At 45.4% G+C, this 21,539-nt stretch overlaps 2 protein-coding genes across 3 annotated transcripts in view; one reads left to right on the top strand and one right to left on the bottom strand.

Annotated features, from left to right (window-relative positions):
• Positions 1 to 321: 321 nt before the first annotated feature.
• Positions 322 to 8,590, top strand: LOC138210151 (CCR4-NOT transcription complex subunit 3-like). Its single transcript, XM_069169114.1, has 4 exons — positions 322 to 464; positions 2,695 to 2,842; positions 5,747 to 6,288; positions 7,459 to 8,590. Exons 1-4 carry the CDS (start codon positions 322 to 324, stop codon positions 7,529 to 7,531), a joined length of 906 nt encoding a protein of 301 aa, XP_069025215.1. The 3' UTR covers positions 7,532 to 8,590.
• Positions 8,591 to 12,028: 3,438 nt separating this feature from the next.
• prkcz (protein kinase C, zeta) overlaps positions 12,029 to 21,539 on the bottom strand; it is a 122,166-nt gene continuing 112,655 nt past the window's right edge. For both annotated transcript variants that reach the window (XM_069169112.1, XM_069169113.1), the window contains one exon: positions 12,029 to 15,067. In XM_069169112.1, the coding sequence (XP_069025213.1) occupies positions 14,980 to 15,067 (88 nt within the window). In that variant the 3' untranslated portion in view covers positions 12,029 to 14,979. The remainder of the gene's footprint in view (positions 15,068 to 21,539) is intronic.

Here is a 21,539-nt window from a genome sequence, read left to right on the forward strand (position 1 = left end):
GTATGATGTATTTTAAAAAAATATGAGCAAAACACAGACACAAACATTTTACTATTCATTTATCTTTGAATGCCTCCTTATATATTTTAAGCAGTGTAAAACTGTTTAGTATGTTCACGTAATTGGTGTATTTAATTTTTTTTTTTTTTTTTTTTTTTTTTTATCGTTGAACAACTTGATTGGATAGAGGTTTTTTGCTCGTGGACCAAAAATACGTCTCTGATTGGATAGAATCCAGTGACGTTAGGTGTCTAGATTACGGAAGTCCTTTTTAATGCTGGCGCGGAATTCGGAAGTTGATCTGTAAACTGCTGAAACGACATGGCTGGAAATTACACGAAGTCCAAACTTAAACGAAAGAAGTCTTCTGTCGAAGAGCTGCAAACAGAAACACGTTCCAGCGGAACACCGAAGACACTTCGGACAACGTTGTTTTCTAGTAACAGCGCATCCAAGACTGAAGGGTGAGTCTGTTCTTTATCCTCAACACTTTCATGTATAGTTAAAGTTTATGGTTAAAAGAATCCTTATTGAAACGATCATTTACTGATTATCAAGTACCGCGATAGTGGCTGGTGACTGAAAAAAACGAAACGCCGGAGAACGAACTTCCATTAAAACCCTCAAAATGAAGTGTTATCTCTCTTATTATAGGAATCCCATTATTAACACAACATAACTGAAGTCCTTTTGTCAACAAACAGGTGCTTTGGGACAATTCGGCGTGTTAATGAGTTAATAATAAACTCGTGTTGGCTACAAAGCTCAACTTTTAAGAATCGGTTCATGTTTGGATGACTATGTTTGATTGTAACTTCTTGACAGGCAAACAAAGACTTGACATTTGAAGTATATAAGATCAGTTTTAGGGAAGTTTTGCATGACAAATTAAATGTAATAATTTTAATATTTTACAAATCTCAACATGTGTGTGCATCATTCCCTTTTAGCCACAGTGACGTTTAATCGTCAGATTCTGGAAACGGGTTTGGTTCAGGGTGGTCTTCTGGACATTGTGCTGCCCTAGACCCTTCCTAAATATATATATCTTTGTTTTTTTTTAACACAATCATAAAGAGACAACATTATACAGTGAAACTGCTGCTCAGGGTGTAACACTAGGCTAAGGCCACATACTTGCCAATATACCTCTTTAATTTCTAGTATTAAGTAAATCTAATGAAAAATGTCCATTAAGAGAAGTGACCATAATGAACTTAACGAATAAAAACAGCGGGGCAGTTTTAGCTTTAGAAACAGGGTATGACGTCATGGCCTGGGGGCAGTAGAGGTATGTGCAGGGCCAGTTGATCGGCCAATCACTGGCCCTTTCAGGCTAGTAAAGGCCAATCAGAATCTAAAGTGTGATATATTGAGCTGTTGTAAATGCTGCATCAACCAGTTAAATTGTGCAGGGCAAATCCAGTTTTTTCTGCTTTAATTTAAATATGGTGTAAAATGTAAGCCATTATGCTGCCTGTGTAAATGCAAAATGAAAAACTTGGCTGAGACAAGGCTTCAGTGGCTTTTTTTTTTTTTCAAATGAGTGTTTAAGTAGGGAAATCACAGGAATAGGTACAGGACTGGTATCAAGTCAATGCCAAAAATTCTGAAATTGTGATGCTACCTTTCTTCTCCTTTATAAAACTATAAGGTACCAAAGTTGTGGCTGCTGCAGCAACAAGTCTGGTGTAAAAAACAAACAAAAAACAAGAGTCGCGTATGGAGATGTTTTATGTTTGACAAAAGAATCATCCAATTTTAATCGTCTTGGTTCTGATGAAAACTTTTCTGATATCGTGGCATTTGTAGAGCAGAATATAGTTACAGTAATCCAGACGGGATGAAATAAAAATCATGGCTGAAATGGTTGAGGCTCTCTCATGTAGAAAGGAGGAGTTGGAGGTGATGTTTTTATAGGAAACAGTAGAACTGATTTTAACTTGAATATTAACTTCTCCTACTTGAAACGTCCTCTTCTGACAAGGAAAGCTCAAACCACACTGATTAGTAGAAGATTAGAAAACAGAAAACAAGAAGAAGACCAGTCCTTTAGAAAAAAAAAAAAAAAAAAAAAAGAATAAATAAAGTTAAATAAAACAACTTGGAGGTTTCTATTACTGATTTTAGGATTTTTCTTTAATACAAGAACCAAAGCATCAGACCTCACAGGAGATTTAATCACTAAGAATAAACCCCCTCTAGCTGAATTTATTCAACTCCTCTTGTGAATGAAACAAAAATGGAACATTATGAGATAGGAAACGCCAGGATCTACTGCAGGAACACCGAATCATTTCATAACTTAAAGTTTAAGAATAAATCCGAACGCAAATTGAATTAATGGCAGAAAGTTTCAACATTTCATATTGTTGATTTTACAAATAATTACCCTATTGTTTCCAAAAATGGAATAGTTAATCTATGCAGGGGTCAAATCTACATTTGTCTCGTAGACACTGTGAAGCAGATCAAAGAGACCCTTTATAAATAATTTGATTAAAAATGCATGGAAAGACAACAAAAAATACAGTTGGAAGGTTTTTTGCTTAACTTCAAAAATAGGTCAAAAAGCACTGCATTTGTGTTGTTTTTCAGAGATGTGCAGGATGAGGGCCGGAGAGAGAAGGCAGGAGTTGAGTTCGAACTGCGGTGGTTGTGTGGAACAGACAGTGTGTAACATCTGGTTCACAGGCCAGCTGTTCCTGCGGCAGCGTGGTGGAAGAGACAGCCGCTGCCTGCTGTGGAGAACCTGTGGGCGTTCGCACTGAAGTGTACTCCGGCGCACCGGGAGAACCTGCACTGGGACCCGGTTCCTGATCTTCCGCATCCATCGACAGCGGTACGCCTCGCGCAGCCTCCTGCAGTTGAATGATGATGAAACTCCCGACAAGACTCGCATCAGAGAGGCTTCATCATCACAAAGTTCAGATGTTCACCTGTGTTCTTTTCCGCGGGCTCAAACACACTCTCGTGTCGTGGTGTGTCTGAAAGGAAGTAGTCTGTCACTGGGGGGAAAAAAAAATCATTTCCAATCCACATGTCGTTCCAGTTTTGTCTGTGCTGTAGAGAGAATCAGGGTTTTATTATGAACAAGCGTGTGTTAGAGACATTAAAATGGCCCTTCATATTTATGTCATTTTGATAAATTCACTATAATTCATCTTCTTTTTTTTTTGTATTACATTTTTGTAGCATGATTCAGGTACCAATAAGATACTTATTGGTTCCAACCTGAGCCAGCACCATCAGCCAATTAACTCATTTGCTGATCACCAGAACACTAATCTGCAAGTATTTTAATAGCTTTTCAACCAAATGTGAGCATTTTTCTGTTTTCTTTATGGTGCTGGTGGTGGTGGTGGTGCTGCTGCTGGTGGTGGTGTTGCTGGTGCTGCTGCTGGTGGTGGTGGTGCTGCTGCTGCTCGTGCTGCTGCTCCTGCTGCTGGTGGTGGTGTTGCTGGTGCTGCTGGTGGTGGTGGTGGTGCTGCTGCTCGTGCTGCTGCTCCTGCTGCTGGTGGTGGTGTTGCTGGTGCTGCTGGTGGTGGTGCTGCTGCTGCTCGTGCTGCTGCTCCTGCTGCTGGTAGTGGTGTTGCTGGTGCTGCTGGTGGTGGTGGTGCTGCTGCTGCTGCTCGTGCTGCTGCTCCTGCTGCTGGTGGTGGTGGTGCTCGTGTTGCTGATGGTGGTGCTGCTGCTGGTGTAATGGTGTGATAGTGTGGAGAATGTTTTCTTCAGCCACTTCGGGCTCTTCAATACCAATGAATCAAACAGTCCGTATTGTTGCTGATGATGTCTCCCTTTATGGACACAGTTCGCCATCTTCTTACAGTTCGCCATCTTCTAACAGTTCTTCCAGCAGGTTAATGCTCCAAGTCTCAAACTGGACAAGACCGTGAGTTTAGTGGACACTTGGATCAGCAGATCTGAATCCACAACAACTTTTGTGGTGGAACGGGAGGTTGGCAGGATGAATATGCAGCTAAAAACTCTGCAGAAATGATGTCATGAATTGTGCCAAATTGGAGAAAAATATTAGTGGAAGGCTTAAAAATCTGACCGAGTCCATGGCATCAGGAATGGAGGCTGTTTGAGAGCGAAAGAAGGTCCTGCCTAGTAAAGTGTACTTTGGTGGAGGAAGCTTGAAGTATCGAGGAACTTATCGATCATTTACAGAGAGCAGCAACGCGACCGGGACCTCAGAGGTTAAAGACAAATCCAGTGCAGAGGTTGATTTTTACCAACGTGTTGTTCGTGGTGCCTGCAGCGCCGTCATTACAGTAATGGATGGAGTCCAATCACAACACATGTTTTTCCTCTTGGCTCATGGAAATTACTGGGAAAAGTTGCCCAAACCGAAAAATCTGATGTTGATCTGGTGCTGAACTGCTCCAGAGTTATTGTTTAGGTCTGAACAAGCAGAGCTAAACTTTAATATTAAACAGGAACCTAAATATTATTTAAGTTCTTCTAATGCCACACAGTGGTGGATTGGACAGAACCGTCACCTCGCAGCAGGAAGGTTCTGGGTCCTTTGGGCCTCTCTGTGTGGAGTTCTCAGGTTCTCCTTGTTTGTGACTGGGTTTTATTTGAGGTGATTTGGCTTCCTCTAACAGTCCAAAGACGTGAGCGCTAAGGGGACCGGTGCTTGGTGAAGATGTCAATCATTCAGGTCACGGGAAGTTAACATTAGACTTTCGGATGAGAGCGGGAACGTCCTCAGGAAACTCAAAAGAAGTCCAGTTTCCTTTGGGTAACGGAGTGAGTGTGAGGGATTGTCTTTCTGCGTTGGCCCTGTGACGGACAGGCGACCTGTCCAACGTGAACCCTGCTTTTGCTCAGTCAGCTAAGATAAGCTCCGCCCTCCGTCAACCTGTTCAGGGTAGAGCGGGCACAGGTGGTTACGCTGAGAACACGCAGACAGTAGAAACAGTTTAAAATAACAAAGGCTTCATGTATTTTCACGAGCACATGTGTTGCGACCTAAAGATACTTAGACATTCAAGTCCATGTGAACATTGAGAGACAAAGAAATAGACTTTTATCGCTTTTACATTGTTTAATTTTACTCTCCTAAATGAATCCTGCCGTTTCTGTTTGTCAGAGCGACACCACGTGACATCACTCGGCTCTGACGCAAGGATTGGGAAACAGTCATTGCTGCTGCGTTGTTGTGTACACGAGGATCCTAAAAGAGGACTGAAAGAAAGAAAACAAAGAAGAAAAAACAGTGCCGGGAAAAATAAAGTTGCCAAAACAGATTCCTGTCTGCTTTTAAGGGTGCAACACGTGATTTCTGTTAGATCAAAATACTTCAAATACTGGGTACTATTTATTTTAGCACTGGTTACAGCAGTTAGATAAACTCACAGCATTGACCAGCTTGAAAACAAACCTTAATGGGATTTCTGTAAAAAAAAAAAAATGTTTGGTAAGCTGCAGGGAGTTACATCATTTGTTGCACTGATATACAAGGACAGACTGTGAGTGCAAAGTCAGCATGACCCACAGACAAATTCATTGGAAATAAACCAGACTTATTCTTTAACATACTTCAGTGTGAGCGTCTCAGGGCAGAAAGTCAAATGTCATTCACAGCATGCTGTCCCACCTAATTATTGGCTGAAATTCCAACATCGGAGCATAAACAATAATTTAATTGTCTTTAGTTGCTCTTTCCCCCCCATTTATCCTGCATCTCCTCTTCATGTCATCTTTGTCCTCTGTTTTTCTTTCCATGTGACTTCAGAGACCCGCAGCACTAAAGTCCGATGATCAGCTGTGGTGTGACCTCCGCAGCGACGTCGCTGCCTTCCCCGAGCCGCCTCCACCTTCTTCTGGGACTTCATCGAGCCCCGATCCTCTCAGGCTCGGCTCCTCTCAGCAGGACCTCTCGGCACCGAGCAGACCGGTACCAGACCCACGGCTGCCCTCTCACGGCGGCCAGAGTCCCAAACGCAAGGCACCTCAACCCCTCGGCATGAGTCAGCGGCCGTTCGTCCGCCGCCGGGAGGAGGGGGGGGCTTCATCGGCAGGACCCTCGGGCACCAGGGGAGAGCAGGGGAGGAGAGGAGGAGAACCAGAGGAACCAATCAGTGGGTTGAATCACCGGGTGAAGGCATCTGAGGGCCCGCCTCCCCTGCAGAAGCAGGCTAAAAATAAAGAGGAGGTGCAGAGGAGCATCGGAGGAGGAGGAGGAGGAGGAGGAGGAGGAGACGATGGAGGAGGAAGAGGAGGAGGAGGAGGAGGGCTGCAGAGCTGTCCCATGTGTCTGCAAGTGTTCCCCGTCGGGTAAGAGCCGCACACCACAAATCTCTTTATCATCCCGCTCTCGTCCACCATTTTTCTGCCATTTCTACCATTTCTAGCCTCGTTCCTCACTTTTAAAGAAGTGATTTTCCAGCTTTTTTTTTGTTTTTCTATTAACCCGGTGCTCCCACTGCACTGCCAACAGTCTTCCCACATCTCACCTGATAACCAAGTTGATCCGACCCCAGCACAAAAGATGGAGATGCACCTGCTGCTGCTGCTACTGATAAAATACGTTTTTGTGTTATTCAGGAATCAGATAAGTTTACAAAAAAAAAAAAGCAAGTCCGAAAATTAGGACTTTCACAACAGACCTGGCAACTGTGCATGAGTTAAAAAAAAAAAAAAAAAAAAGGCCAACAGGACGCTGGTTTTGTGTGCTCATACAACTCGTTGAGAGGTTGCACACATTTCTTTTCTGTTTTTTTTTCTTTGGGGACTTTTTCATGGTGTCCAGCCAAACACAATAAACAAAGGAGCTTTTATTTTTCTGTCTTCTAGTGGATGTGTGGAAAAATGTCCACGAACACACACACACACACACACACACTCACACACACTCACACACACTCTCTCACTCACTCACTCACTCACTCACTCACACAGCCCTGATTGTAGTGTGTATGGAAGTGTGTCCATGTCCACTGTTTAAGTCCGAAGCTGTCTGCAGACACGGAAACAATGAATTGGCCTTTTAGCAAAGATAGATGGCCGCAACAACACAGCACAAACATTTTGTTTTCCTCTTTTCTTAGAGGCTGTATGAATTAGCAAATGTTAGTATGCCACCAATCTAAACTATAGGGAGTTCAACCTGCTAAATATGAGCGTGGTAACATTACCATAGTGAGCAGCGTCGTGGTACCGACCCACCGGGGGCTGATACGGGGAGAAGTTTTGGTTTCACTACTGGGGGGCTGTCATGTTGTCTATCACTATACAGAATACAATCACACTGGAAAACTCGGAGTACCGCAGGTCTTAACAAGCATGCGGGGATCCCGATCCAGAGCTTGTTCTAACCCTGATGTTTACGAGTCGAGGATAGACTCGGGTTGCCCTCCTTTGTTCTGCAGGCAGACGTTTGATCACTATGTACTCATCACACACCGAGTGTGTTCGCTGTCGTTTACCGTGTTGCCGTCGCTCCAGGTCCTCCCAGATGGACCGCGACGGCCACCTGGCCCAGTGTCTGTCCGATGTGAACGTGGACGTGACCTGGTGAGCCGACGGGGCGCTGGCCGCCGTCCAGCAGCTCCGAGCGCCCCAGACGACCCACTCGCTCCACGGTCGTACGGAGCGGAGGAGGATCACACCCACCGAGAGCAACACGGGCTGCACACCGAGGGAGCTGACGGTTCAACCCGACCCTGGACGCTCACCTCGTGGAGAGGTGGGAAGAACGTTCCTATATGTCAACATGCTGAACTTTTCACCTCGACTACTTTGAAAGCTCCTCTGTCATATTTTCCGTTTAGCCTCTTCAGACACGAAAAGCTCCGATTTGTCTCTCGAAGAACGTGTCCGAGAGGAACGCCGAATAAAAAACAAAAAAAGACGATCCCTCTTCGACCTCCGGGAGACGAACCGGAGATGGAAGACGGCTGCGTCCTCCTTGCAAAGCTGCTTCCATGGAAACCATCAGACCCGTCGCTACAGACGTTGAATTCCCCCCCGACACGCACATAAACACGCACATAAACACGCACATAAACACGCACATAAACACACCCCACTACCTTTGGATTTGGGGTGTCGATGCCACCTATTACAAGTAACTTTCCACTGAAACCCACTTCACACTGTGATTGAGCAGCCGTGCAGATATGCGAGGAGTGAGGTATTGCTTTTAAAGAAAAAAAAGAAAAGGAAAAAAAAAAAGGATTTATTACTATTTTTGGCACTTTTGATGTGAACAACCCGATGCAACACTGTAAATGTTTCCATGGAGAAATGTTTGAAAAATATGCACAAGCACATTAGATTTCCGTCGTGGTCGGATCTTCTGAGAGACCGTAACCGGCCCGGTTTACACCTGATGTTAACATGTGATCTCGTAATTTGGATCCATTCTTAAGATGGAAATACCTTCCGCAGGGTTTGATACCTTTTGTTTTACTACATTCAGTTGCTAAAATGAAGAATATCGAGCTGAGTTTTGTTCTGTGTGTCATGTAAAGATGAACAGAGAAACCTGCTTTAAAATCAATGTATTATATAGAATTTTGACAATCTATTACTGTTATTATCACAGACGAAAGGATCCTCTTGGAAATACATCAGATCTTTTCAAATCACATTATGTTTTGTTGTTGTTGTTGTTTATGTTTACGTGGGGGGGGTGGAGCGAGCGGTGGATCTGACTCGATCTGATTGGAAACCCGATGCTACTACGTCCCGCCCACCGATATCTGTAACCTGACTGCACCACAGGCCTGTCAATCAAACAGACACGCCCCCCAAAAAACACCTTTTCTTTTAAGCTTATACATGAATGAGGGATTATTTTCAGATGGACCTCCAGAAAACTAATAAGAAGGAGTGACTTTAGCTAACAACACCGAGATAACTGATGGACACATTTTATTGACTGAGAATTTGATGAGAGAAGTTGAATGGGAGTCTATGGAGCCGGAGGCTTTTTGGAGCCGGCCTTTAGTGGCACTCGCTGGTATTGCAACTTAATGCACTTCTGTATCGACCTCATTTTTCAGACCCAGAAGCTGCGGACACTTTTATATTCAGTCTGTGATCCAAACACCAATTTTTCAGGACCTCATTGTGACCCCTGTGACTCTGCAGACACTTTCTAATGAACTAAACTCCAAAACAATCCACAGCAGAAACTTCATACTAACACCACTTCACACAGAGGAGGTGATCTGATTAGATGTTGAAGCACCTCACTGCATACATTTGCATATTAATGAGGGACCACTGATTTCCCAGAAAAAGGCTGTAACTTGTCAACACTTTAAGCTAACAAGTTCAAATTGATAGCAGGTCTGAGGCATGAAAACATGTTGGTATAAAATGTCCTCGCTAATTAAGGAGCTAATTAGGTTGATGAGGAATAAACAGATTTTTCTTGTGAACATGATAACTTGAAATCATTACACAGCAGAAACTTCATACTCACTCCACAGGTACTCCATATGGAGCGCATGATTTGATTAGAGTTTGCTTTGCTGAATACATTTGCATATTAATAAATATATAAACAGATTTGTTTTGGGGGGAAACATCTGTTAGCAGTTTTGAGAAGTTATTTGTACTGTGAGCGTGTTTGTTCTGTCGTCATGGAGATCGTGGCTGGACATGGAGATGATCAACATGTAGCTGTGGCTCAGTTGCTCATGTTTTTATTTTTTTTAGTTTGATAAAAGTGTCATTATATAAAGAACAAGTAGAAAATGAATCCACTGAAAGAGCAACATTTGGGGAAAATGCTTTATCACTGAAGTTCACAGCTGTCGTGGGGACGTCGTGACCTTCGTGATGAACAGTCCGTGCAGTGACCCAGTTCCCATGTGGCCCGACCTGTCATGTACTTTTACTGGAAAGTGGACCCTTCAGAACAGAGCTAGAAGGGGGGGGGCTTAAAATCTTAACCTAAGGAAATGTGACTCCACTCTTTGCGCCAACAGTAGTGACAATTCTCCAAAGTTCATTATTAATAAGTTTGAAGGTCTCTAGAATTTGTATATTAAGTCTTCATTCAATCTATTTAAAGCAGAAAAATGGCTTTATTATCCCAGAGCTGCACTTTCAGATAACAAAAATGTTCTTGAAAAAAAATCCATTTATTGAATTTATGGACCAGTTTTCATGTTATTTTGCTTCAGTTTGCGAAGCATTCTTCTACCGCTTGGTTTGGAGTCCAAAAATACCTGAAAACACTCCGTTTGACGGGCCAGTCGGAGGGTGAGATGTTGGAGGGCGAGATGTTGGATGTAGTCGGAGGATGAGATGTTGGAGGGCGAGATGTTGGATGTAGTCAGAGGGTGAGACGTTGGAGGGTGAGATGTTGGATGTAGTCGGAGGGTGAGACGTTGGAGGGTGAGATGTTGGATGTAGTCGGAGGGTGAGATGTTGGAGGGTGAGATGTTGGATGCAGTTGGAGGGTGAGACGTTGGAGGGTGAGATGTTGGAGGGTGAGATGTTGGATGCAGTCAGAGGGTGAGACGTTGGAGGGTGAGATGTTGGATGCAGTCAGAGGGTGAGACGTTGGAGGGTGAGATGTTGGATGCAGTCGGAGGGTGAGACGTTGGAGGGTGAGATGTTGGATGCAGTCAGAGGGTGAGACGTTGGAGGGTGAGATGTTGGATGCAGTTGGAGGGTGAGACGTTGGAGGGTGAGATGTTGGATGTAGTCGGAGGGTGAGATGTTGGATGTAGTCGTAGGGTGAGACGTTGGAGGGTGAGATGTTGGATGTAGTCGGAGGGTGAGACGTTGGAGGGTGAGATGTTGGATGTAGTCGGAGGGTGAGACGTTGGAGGGTGAGATGTTGGATGCAGTTGGAGGGTGAGACGTTGGAGGGTGAGATGTTGGATGCAGTTGGAGGGTGAGACGTTGGATGTTAGATGACCACCAAACCTCGATCCCTGTGTGGGAGCGTGTAAAATAGAGGGGGAGGGGCCAAAGGGGAGAGCTGGGATTGGACCTTTGTGTCACAGTGAGGTTTTCAGCTTTGTGTCTGTTCTGAGACAACCGAACCCTTTGTACATTGTATCTGGCAGCTTGTGTACTCGGTGGAGCACAAAGTCTGGACGGATCCTCAATGGATCCTCCTGAAAACCACAAATTAAACTTTCTATATTTCTGTTTGTGTCGTTCCGTCAAATGAGATGATTGTCAGTGAGTGTCAGAGCTGCTGGTTGAGCCGGACCCGGCGTCGTTACGTTTCAGCTCCGACAGCCACAACTGATCGCGGTGCTTCTAGACAACGTTTGGGATTCCAGCTGATGCGCTGTGTTTCAGAAGCATCCCGTTCCTCCGCAAAAAATGCATGTTGTCTAGAAGCAACATTAAGCTGCACAGAACAGATCAGCTGAGCAGGAAGTCAGGCGCACAGACCACTTTCAAAATAAAAGACTGTGCAGACTTTCAGATCGTATATCAAATCACCGATGCGTTATCCTCCTGCTTCTGGCACCGTATGTGAAATATAAATACAAACTAATTATTTTTTTTTAACAGCAAAAACAAAGTAAACTATTAACTATGTAGGCTGCAGCACAAACAAAGAAGCAAATAATAAACATAAAACGGACGCTTTCTTACCCGAGCTAGCTTGGCACGTTATTAATTAAACATATTTTGCACTATCTGGGTGGTGAAGATGCAGATTTAAAAAAAAAAAATTCCATTCATATAAAAAATATTTCCGTCTCGCTAATGGACTTTGTCCTAATGGGCAGAAGAAAAAAAAAAAGCCAACGCTGAATAAATGAGCTGATGAAATCAGACTGAACTGCAGATTTTTAAATATTCCAGTAAACAGTTCCGAGCTCGAACACACCCGGAAAAAAAGTGTTAGGTGATGAATATTGGCTAATGACCTTCTCCGCTCCGGCTGGATGAGCGGGGGTAAGTGGTGATCAGAGGGGGAGCTGCCGTGTGAGGCCCGTTACCCCGGAGACACGTATCAAACTGAAGCATCTGCAAACATTTTACTGCTGTCGTCTGCAACAACAACAACAAAAAAAGAGGAGGCACTCCGTTCACGGAAAACCAGTATCATTTTTAATAATTACACATATTTACAAAGATGCGGTGAAGCAAAAAATTAAGCAGATTCAACCAGCATTATGTTAAAAAGAAATCACGGTCTGGTTTCAGTCTCTTGTCTGTACGGTGGTTCGAATGGCCTTCAGTGGTCTGTGATGTGGAGACGAGGACTCCCGGTTCACCCATTGGTCCCTCACGGGGGGAAAAAAGAAGAAATAAACAACCAGAAAACACCACTGATGTTTCACCAGGTGGCAATAAAAAGCACAACGTTAATAAAAATGCAGCAAATGAGATGAAGCTTTCCCGAATGTTGGAGTGATTTCTAGCTTCTTGAAAAGTGTGTGTGTGTGTGTGTGTGTGTGTGTGTGTGTGTGTGTGTGTGTGTGTGTTCATCGTAGTGGACTAATCGGTGACTGTGGAACTGCTTCATTATCTCTCCTCTGTCTATCAGTTCCTTCCCTGCCTGTAAAGGCCCCGCAGCTAATTGAGACCCTTTGACTCGGGACCAGCTAATTAATCCTATTATGTGGTTATCAAATTAACCCGGGTCAGATTTCAGAGAGCTCGTCTTCCCCTCGGAAGCACACGGACACACGGAGAGATCGTTTCAGAGTCTCTCTGCCGCCGACTTTTATCTGCGTTCTTCGTCGATGAACGTTTGGTTACAGATATGTTGCTCGCTGGGTATAAAGGTGGCAGTGTGTGAAGTTAAACTGGACTCTGACTGGCTTTTGGGATCCACTGTGCACCTGCAGCCGGAGGGGGGGGGGGGGGGGGGGGGGGGCACCAAGCTGTTGTTCAATCAAGCTGAAATTAAATCGGAAGAATTTCAGAGGAATTGGCATCATCTAGCAAATCACGGATATCGTGACGTCCTTCGTTAAAAAAGTGGCAAAATACCATCAACAAAAACATTTCTTTTTGTTGAAATCTTCCTTTGGAGAATTTAAACATGTTTTAACAAAACCTCAGTGTTTCAGAGTTGAATATGGTTTTATAAAAGCTTCCAGTGTGCTGGAATAGATCCTGCTTGCATCCAAATGAGAGACCAAATAATAATAATAATAATAATAAAAAACCCAAAACAAGCCTGATTTTGATTGGATGCTAAGTTTTGATATTTGAGCGTTTTAAACAGTCGACATTACAGACAACGTTTCAGTCCAGACACTCAACCAGCCGTGTTCCTGCCACTCAGATGGATCTGCTGTCTGTCAGCTGCTCCACACGGTCGTAACGTTTGGACTGTACACGGTACGTCCTGTGGAATCCAACAACACTAAAAAATACATTTCTTAAAATCATTCCAACGATGACGAGACGTTATTTCTGACGTTTCATTTGGACTTCCCGGAACAAATGGAGTTTACTGCAGCGGAAGAGGCGAAGCAGAGACGGAAAACACGGCGTGAGCCCCCGAATGGAAAACGGGAGACGTCCAACGGGTCACGTGGTCGGTCGGTTCGGAGCGGCCGCAGATGGTCACGCGGCGGCCGCCGGTGTGGAAGGAACCCGAGCTTTGGCCGGCGGGCCCGCACACGCTGAGGAGGCCCGGAGCCAACGTTCCTCAGCTGCCAGACGGAGGCTACGTACACCTCTATAAACACAGGGCCCTGTCGGATGCTCTCGCACGTCTGATGACGGCTTTTGGAGGTGGGAGGGGGGGGGAGGGGGTGGAGGGGGGGGGGGGGTGAGGGGGGACTCTCTGCAAGCGGGAAACAACCCTCACTAATGAGCGTTGTACTGTAAATGTACCTTCCAGCGCCGGTCGGAGTTCTGTCTCGTGCGGCCATAAATGCTGCTTTTGTGAATACAGACAATCAGAATTGATTTATATTTGGATTGATTCACTCAAAAAGGAAAAATCTTCAGTCCTCAGCGAGGCGGGGGCCGAGGCGGGGGCCGAGGCGGGGGCCGAGGCGGGGGCCGAGGTGGGCCACTGGAGCTCCAAACATTTGGATTCCCCCTACAAACCGGAAGAGTTGGGAGTCTCGCCGTGGTTTCGGCTGCTTTTTCCCCACTGAAGCCGTGACGGGTGAAGAACTGTCCAATAAGAGTTTAAGTGCAATCAGAGACGTGGTAACTAATTTGATCTTTGAGGCACTTCTTAAATTAAATGTCGTCTCCCGGTCAGCATTTTGTCCCATTGTTTTGTGAAAATCATAAAAGATACCAAAAAAAGAAAAAGAGAAAGGTTTTCAGTTCCAGGTGGAAAATGTGCCACTTGCATCAATAAAAAGGCATCCTCAATTTTGGATTCACTACCTACATTATAATACAGAATAATAACTTATTTTTTTTCCTTTTGTCATTGTACATTCTTGTTTTGTGAGGACACGCCCCCCCCCTCCCCGACAAGATAGAAAAAAAAAAGAAACTAACAATAAAAAAAAAAAGTGCACGTAAAATCATTTCAAGTTCTTGAGCAGAACTGTCATATTCATCCAGGGATGTGAGACGGGTCGACGCGTGTTCATGACGGCAGGCACAGAATGAAACATTTTCTCTTTTTGAAATCACAGAGCTGGTCGTGCTTTTGGACACGAGGATGGACATTCTGAACGGGGAGAAAGGAATGAAGTCGAAGGACAAACGAAACGACAACAAAAAAAAAACCAAAAAGGAAAAGACAACGGATCGACGGGGAATGTTCTCTTCGTCCGGCGTCCGTTTTTTTCCTCGTAGATAACAACAAGCAACAGTCTGGTACCCAAAACACAACAATCGGAATCATCCAGGAAGGAAACGCTCCCCTCCTCCTCCTGTTCGCATCGCCTTGTTGACAGGTCCGGAGGGTGAATTCGTCCTCCCTGTTGTCCTTTACTCCTCCTCCCTCCTCCCTCCTCCGAGCCTTTCAGAGTGTTTTTTTTGTGTTTTTTTTGGCTGAGACGGCAGCTTGGACAGACAGTGGGTGGGCGAAGGAGGAAGCTGCTCTCTCCTTCATACAGACTCTTCTGTGGATAGCAGCAGGGGGTTGATGTATTCAAATCCCTCAAACTCTGACTGGTCTATTCTCTTGATGACGTCCCTGAGGAGAGAAGGAGGGGGGTGGGGTGGGGGTGGGGGGTGGGGAGAGAGAGTTAGAGGTGTTGTTTCATCACAGCCAAAAAAAACAAAAAACAAACACCCACAATGCTATCAACAGCACAACCTCGGATCCGGTTATCCACCGTCTCCGCGGTGGATTTGAACCGAGCCCGGTGCTGAATGAAACCCGCCTCGCTCCGTGTTTGAACCTGAACTTGGACCGTTACCGGAACGACGGGCAGATCGCGGATAAACCGGAGCTGCGGGGAATTGAGTTTTGGTGGAGTCGGCACCGTTGGCCGGCAGTCAGGCCGAATGCTGCAATACGGAGAAAATAGAGCCGCGAGCTCTGAGAACTGTTGTGACTGATGAGTCAGCAGTTTCCACTTCATGCACAACTGAAAGTGAACAAATTAAAATCAATATTTTGATAAGATTTTATTAATCCCGCAGTGGGGAAATTCAGTTGTCACGACAGCTTAAGAATACATATGTAATACATTTGGTCAGTATTTATATTTGTTTTAATCTTATCAAAGTTGTTTATTAGCACATTTGACTCCATGTGCCATTTCGTGGCTCGATATAAGGTTCAGATTTGGTATTTTAAAATAAGGATTTTTCTGGTTAAATCTTATCAGAAAACTTTACTTGACACTTTTCAAACCGGCAACACCCCACGAATACAGAAAAAAAAGCTCAATTTTGTAATGTGCATGTGAAGAGTATCAATTTGTTATTGTTCACATCAATGAAGCTTATCCAGCTGGTTTGGGTGGAGCTCAGCTACGTGAATAAATGTTGCTAACCGTCCGCGGCTCTAGTTAAGAGACGGCCGCTGTGGGCCTTCTGACGCACTTTGAGGATTTAACACAATATCGGATGAGTGCTTTCTGCTCAAATCACAAGTGCACACCGACCGCAGCTCAGGGAAAAATGCGTGTAGCTCAGATGGAGCGACGTGATGCGAAATAAGTTGTTCACGACGCTTCCATCACAGTTTTGTACGTCGTCAGCCGGCTGACACCTGCTGAGCTGATTGCATCAGTTTCTCTCCAGAATAAAATCCTTCATTTCCTGTAAAACTGCCAAACCTACAAACACGACATCAAGTGCAAGAAAAAAAAGAAAAAAAAGAAACGTTGCAGACTAAGGAGTGGAGGAACTATCACTTTGTTTCTTTCCTGAGGTTCTGCTTCTATTAACGGAGGCGTAATCACAGGTAAATGTGAATAGTGGGCTCGGACTCGCTGGGTAAAAATAAATGTACTCCCTTAGCAACACTGCTGCTTTCCTCTCCTGCAGCAACAGGCAGTTTACTCATCTGTGTGTGTGTGTGTGTGTGTGTGTGTGTGTGTGTGTGTGTGTGTGAGTGTGTGTGAGTGTGTGTGAGTGTGTGTGTGTGTGTGTGAGTGTGTGTGAGTGTGTGTGAGTGTACGGTGATGGTGAGACCAGGGAGAGAAGGCCAAAAAAAAAAACAAAAAACAAGGCCTCTCGCTGGGAAAAGGCTGAGAGGCTTTCTCCCTGCAGACACCGAGCAGACGGCTTTGAAGTTAAAACAATAGGTGCGTTCACTGGTCTCACCCTGGTCTACCAGGTGGGTGGGAGTCTCTCGGGGAGGAGGGGGGGGGGGCTGTGGAGCAGGTTGCACATCCCACCCACGTGGAGCAGCAGGACAAATGAATGAAATGCTACAGTATCTTTTTTTTCTTTTTCTTCTTTTGAGTGTGCTGGCTGGAATATTGATGAAGCAAATATTTCTCCTCCGTGTGATGTCAGGAGACGTTCCCTCACCGTGGGAGGGGGTCAACCAGCCATACAACCGTTACATTTGGAAAAGGGCGTTTTGTCTCTGTTTTGGACGTTCAGGGCTGAGCGGAGAGGGACACGGAGAGGAGAGGGGGGGGGGGAAGGTTTTTTGGGAGATGACCAAAACAAACCAACATAAATGGTTCCTTTTTTGTTTTGTTTTTTCCCGAAAGCGTTACCAGATGCAGCGTGAAGAGGAGGGAGGCAAATCACAGAGACTGGACGAGAGTAAGGCAGAAGGAATATCCACAGAGAACTGCAAACTGTGGGTTTTTTTGGTTTTTTTTGGAAACATTTTGTACAAGTTGAGGAAATCAATACTTCAACCCTGAACATTTGAAAAGCTTTTTTAGCAAATGTGAGAAATGATTTGAACCTCTGTGGTCCAGAGTGAAAGTCACCGCTCGCTGAATGAGAGTCAAGTCGTGTTCAGGCTGAATGAGCTGCATCTCGTAGTTGTAAATCAAGTTAATGCAGAGAACACACATGAGCGCGTGTTGGGCTCGGGAGGTGTGAGGTGAGGTCAGACAAAGATTTCACTTAGTTCAAACTCCAATAGAAGAGCACACGTCGAATTTAGATTTTTGTTTTTTTTTCTGTGGGGAGGGCAAAAGAAAGAAGTCGGCAGGAAAAGGTCTTGGACCCACTGAGTGGTTTTCGTCACGCGAGGGTCTCGCTTGCCAATTTTCCGCGCGTTCTCCGACACTCGATGGAGCGATGTAACTTTTGAGTACGCCGTGATGAAGGTCGTTGCTACAGAAACAATCAAACCTCAGCTCGACGTCTGTCCAAATCCTCCATCGGACGGCAACACCGCTTTAAGGTTTATATGAACGAAACAAAGAAAGAAACTTGGTTGACCGTGGTGTGTCTTGACAGGCAGCAGGGTGTCTTCTGGTAAAAGTGAGGAGTCGGTGCTGTTGCAGGGGTTCAAGTTCAGCCAATCAGAGCAGCCTTCCGGGGTTGGAGGTTTTTTTCACTTCAACAATCCAGCGGCTGTTTTATTGGTGCAACACCAGCGAGGGACGTGTTAGCGGGCTTTCCATAAAAAGACACAAGTATATGTGTATAATGTAAAGTATATGATCATTTTAGTTTGAGTTTTTAGATAAAAAATGTTTCAGTCGACACTAAAGCCATTTTAATCGAGTTTTTTTTTTCATCCGTTTTAGTTCCATTCTTTGCATTCGAATAAACATTTCTGAGGCTCAACTTCAACTCACCATCTTGGAGTACAGTTACCATGGTTACCGTGTTATTCTCGACTGTCACTAGGTTTCATGAAGAAGGTACCGTCGGCTCCTTTCACACATTTACAGTCCCAGCGTGCACGTCGGCTCTGCAGCGATGCGACAGACAAACTCTCCTCGCCGAATTCAGGTCATGTTTCCAAACTCGGACAATTTGAACAGAATCCGTCCGGCTCACCCAGCGTTAGCTTTAGCGTTAGCACGGGGAGGAAGAATTGCTATTTGCCAGCAGTAACAGTAGGTTTACTCACAGGGGATTGGCCCTCTGCATTTAACCCATCAACACACACACACACACACACACACACACACACACACACACACACACACACACACACACACACACACACACACACGGAGCAGTTGGAGGCGAGTCGTCTCACCTCAACGGCTTCTTTTTTAAACTGTGATCTCCAATATCATCACATATCTCTGCTTGAGTGGAAGAAGAACACAAATGTGTCGGCGCGAATTCTGGATGTCCTAAAACACCTGACAGACCGATTGGATGGAAGACTTCTGGTTTGTGACTGTCTGATTCCTCTCTGGTTGTAAAGATAGAAATTGGGGGAGGAAAGATTAAAGTGGATATGAATGATTTCCCTCAAATACAGTGTGAGTATAAGCAACAGGTTCACCGTGCACACGTGTCTGTAGACTAGAGCTCCCTGAACTCCAGCACCGAGAGGACCGAAGGATGCTTCCATAGGCGCCGGCTGAGGCTGCCATTTACCAAGACAGGAAGCTGGCATAGAAAACCTAAAGCAGCCCCCCCCCCCTCTCCCTCCCTTCACTCTGCTGGCATGGGCCCCCAGCAATCCTGGCTTTTAATGCCACAATGTAAATCTCTAACATGGAGGGTTTACCCTTCTCTCTCCCGACACAGCTCTCGCTTCTCTTTCTTCTCGTGCCAAGCCCGTCAGGAGTGGGCGAGAGGGGAGACTGGAGAGCTTTTTTGCATCACCCCCTCCTAGCGGGAGTGGGCGACGTCAGCCCCTCTCCTTGGTAACGGAGGGAAGAGGAGAAAGGGATGGGGGAGATAAAGTGTGAGACGCGGGGGGGGGGGGAGGCGTGCGTCTTCTTTTGATGTGCCGTTGGTGTTTGATGCCAAGTTGATATCTCCACTACAGAACTGGCAGCGTGCTCTCCCCCCTGTTCTCCCACTCAAACCTCCCCCCCTCTCCCCCCAACCTCCTCCACAACCGCCTCCCCAAAAAGTCTGTCACGGACTCTCCGTCACCGAGCCCCCCCCCCCCCGCCCGTCGCACATGAGCCGGGATGAGCTTCAGAGCCGTCACCACGCTTGCAGCCCCTTAATGAGCCTCATGGCTCGCCCACCGCGAGGCTTGTTTGAAGATCAACGTCTGGTGAGCAGCACCTTCAAGCCGAGGGGGAGCCCACGCTCGCTACCGAACACATCTGCCACGGGAGCAGAGCATGATGGGCATTTAATAAGGGCCGCTAAGTATGGCACAGTCAACAACTCTGCAGAGCCGGCGCTGATAATACTAATTGCTGACAGCATGACTGGCGCGTTTCTACGAGACAGAATCCTAAATCTGACTCATTGGAAGCCGACAGCGAACGGAGGCCGGAGAGAATCACGGGCCGTGACAGGCAGGTCAGATAGTTTGGCAGCGTCCGGACCAAGCGGCAACCAGCAGCGACGCCACCCGCTATGAAGCCTCGGGTTTCGGATTTTGTCCGGCGCCATCTTTGCTAGTTCGGAGCGGTTTGGAGCAGGAAGTGACCATATTCGGACGAGCTGGGGGAGGAGCCAGCGGTGGATCTGACTGATCTGATTGGAAACCCGGCGATACTACGTCCCGCCCACCGATAGCTGTAACCTGACTGCACCACAGACCTGTCAATCAAACAGACACGCCCCCCCCCCCCCCCCCCCCAAAAACAAAAAAAACCAAAACAAAAAAAACCAAAACAGGTCTTTTTGAATCTTCTTTTCTAATGAATGAGGGATTATTTTCAGATGGACCTCCAGAAAACTAATAAGAAGGAGTGACTTTAGCTAACAACACCGAGATAACTGATGGACACATTTTATTGACTTAGAATTTAATGAGACTAGTTGAATGGGGGTCTATGGAGGCTTTTTGGAGCCGACCTCTAGTGGCACTTGGTGGTATTGCAGCTTTTAGCACTTCTGCATCAGCCTCATAATTCAGAGCCAAAAGCTACATCCACTTTTATATTGAGTCTGAGCCAACCTCTAGTGGCCCTACATGGTATTGCAGCTGAAGGTCCTTCCGCCTCATTTTTCAGACTTCGAAGCTTCATCCACTTTTATATTCAGTCTGTGGTTAACAACCAACCATTTTGTCATCTTGACTGTCCATACTTTTTGTCTGTACATATAGTCCGACACGCTGCAGACTGTTGGTATAAACCTGCAATTGACCGACTGTCTCAGTTGATGTTCTCCTCCGCTTCCGACATCTTTGTGTTTCTGTTTTCAAACTCGCCATCGCAACAGGAAACAACAATGAACTCCGAGCATCAACCTCCACCCTGAAAATGTCCAGTTTTCACTGAGGTTTGGATCCTACAGTGAGGCGGGCCCGCTTGCTTCTTATTGGTCTTTTGCAGGGATTTAGCTGATTTAATACAAGGTCTCACCCCCCCGAAATGCAGATGTTCATTCACTTTACGTCACATTTTGTCAGCACTTTCCAACTGTATATAACAAGGTTTTTGCTCAAACTGACCATTTGCATATGAGCCAATCCAAACAATCAACAGGGAGTTTCCAGGTGTCCACTGACAGCCTGCAGCCACATACGAAAAAAAATATATGCTAAAGTACCCGCAATTGAAATGACAGATTCTTTCATTTCTTCCAAGGATGTTTTTTAAGAAAACAAAGTCCGCTGCTTTCTAAAGTTCCTCTTCTATCATCGATTAAACTTCTAAAAGCTTGTGTGTTCATCAAAACGACACATTTCCTAAAAGGAAAAAAAAAGTGTCACGGTGGCTGAGATAGAACTAAGTACTAACTACACTGACAGGAACGTCTCGTATGAAACCACGACTGTCTGAATCTGTGTTTGAGACCGTCAGACTGTCACTGAGATTAAAAAACAGAAATACTCAGCTGTGCCATTGACTGCTTATTTCGCTCCTATGGCTTGAAGTGTATAAAAATAACACCACATGAACATGTTCGCAAGGTAAAAAAAAAACAAGATTTTTGTTGTTGTATGGGGTCTTTGAGACGTTTCAATTAGCGCACAGTTGTTGCTCCAGTGGACTCACTGGTTCTTTGTTTTTTTGCTCCTTGTTGCACGTTGTAACTGTACGTTTATTCGTCCCACGCTGGAGTATTTGGTATAAAAGTCTATTTATTCTCCTCACTCGCATTCCACAAACAGAAATCCTGCTTCCACCTGGAACGTTTGG

Source organism: Embiotoca jacksoni, unplaced genomic scaffold, assembly GCF_022577435.1.
Source record: "Embiotoca jacksoni isolate LCO1_2020_lvr unplaced genomic scaffold, fEmbJac1.0.p SCAF_43, whole genome shotgun sequence".
NCBI classification, from domain to species: Eukaryota; Metazoa; Chordata; class Actinopteri; family Embiotocidae; genus Embiotoca; species Embiotoca jacksoni.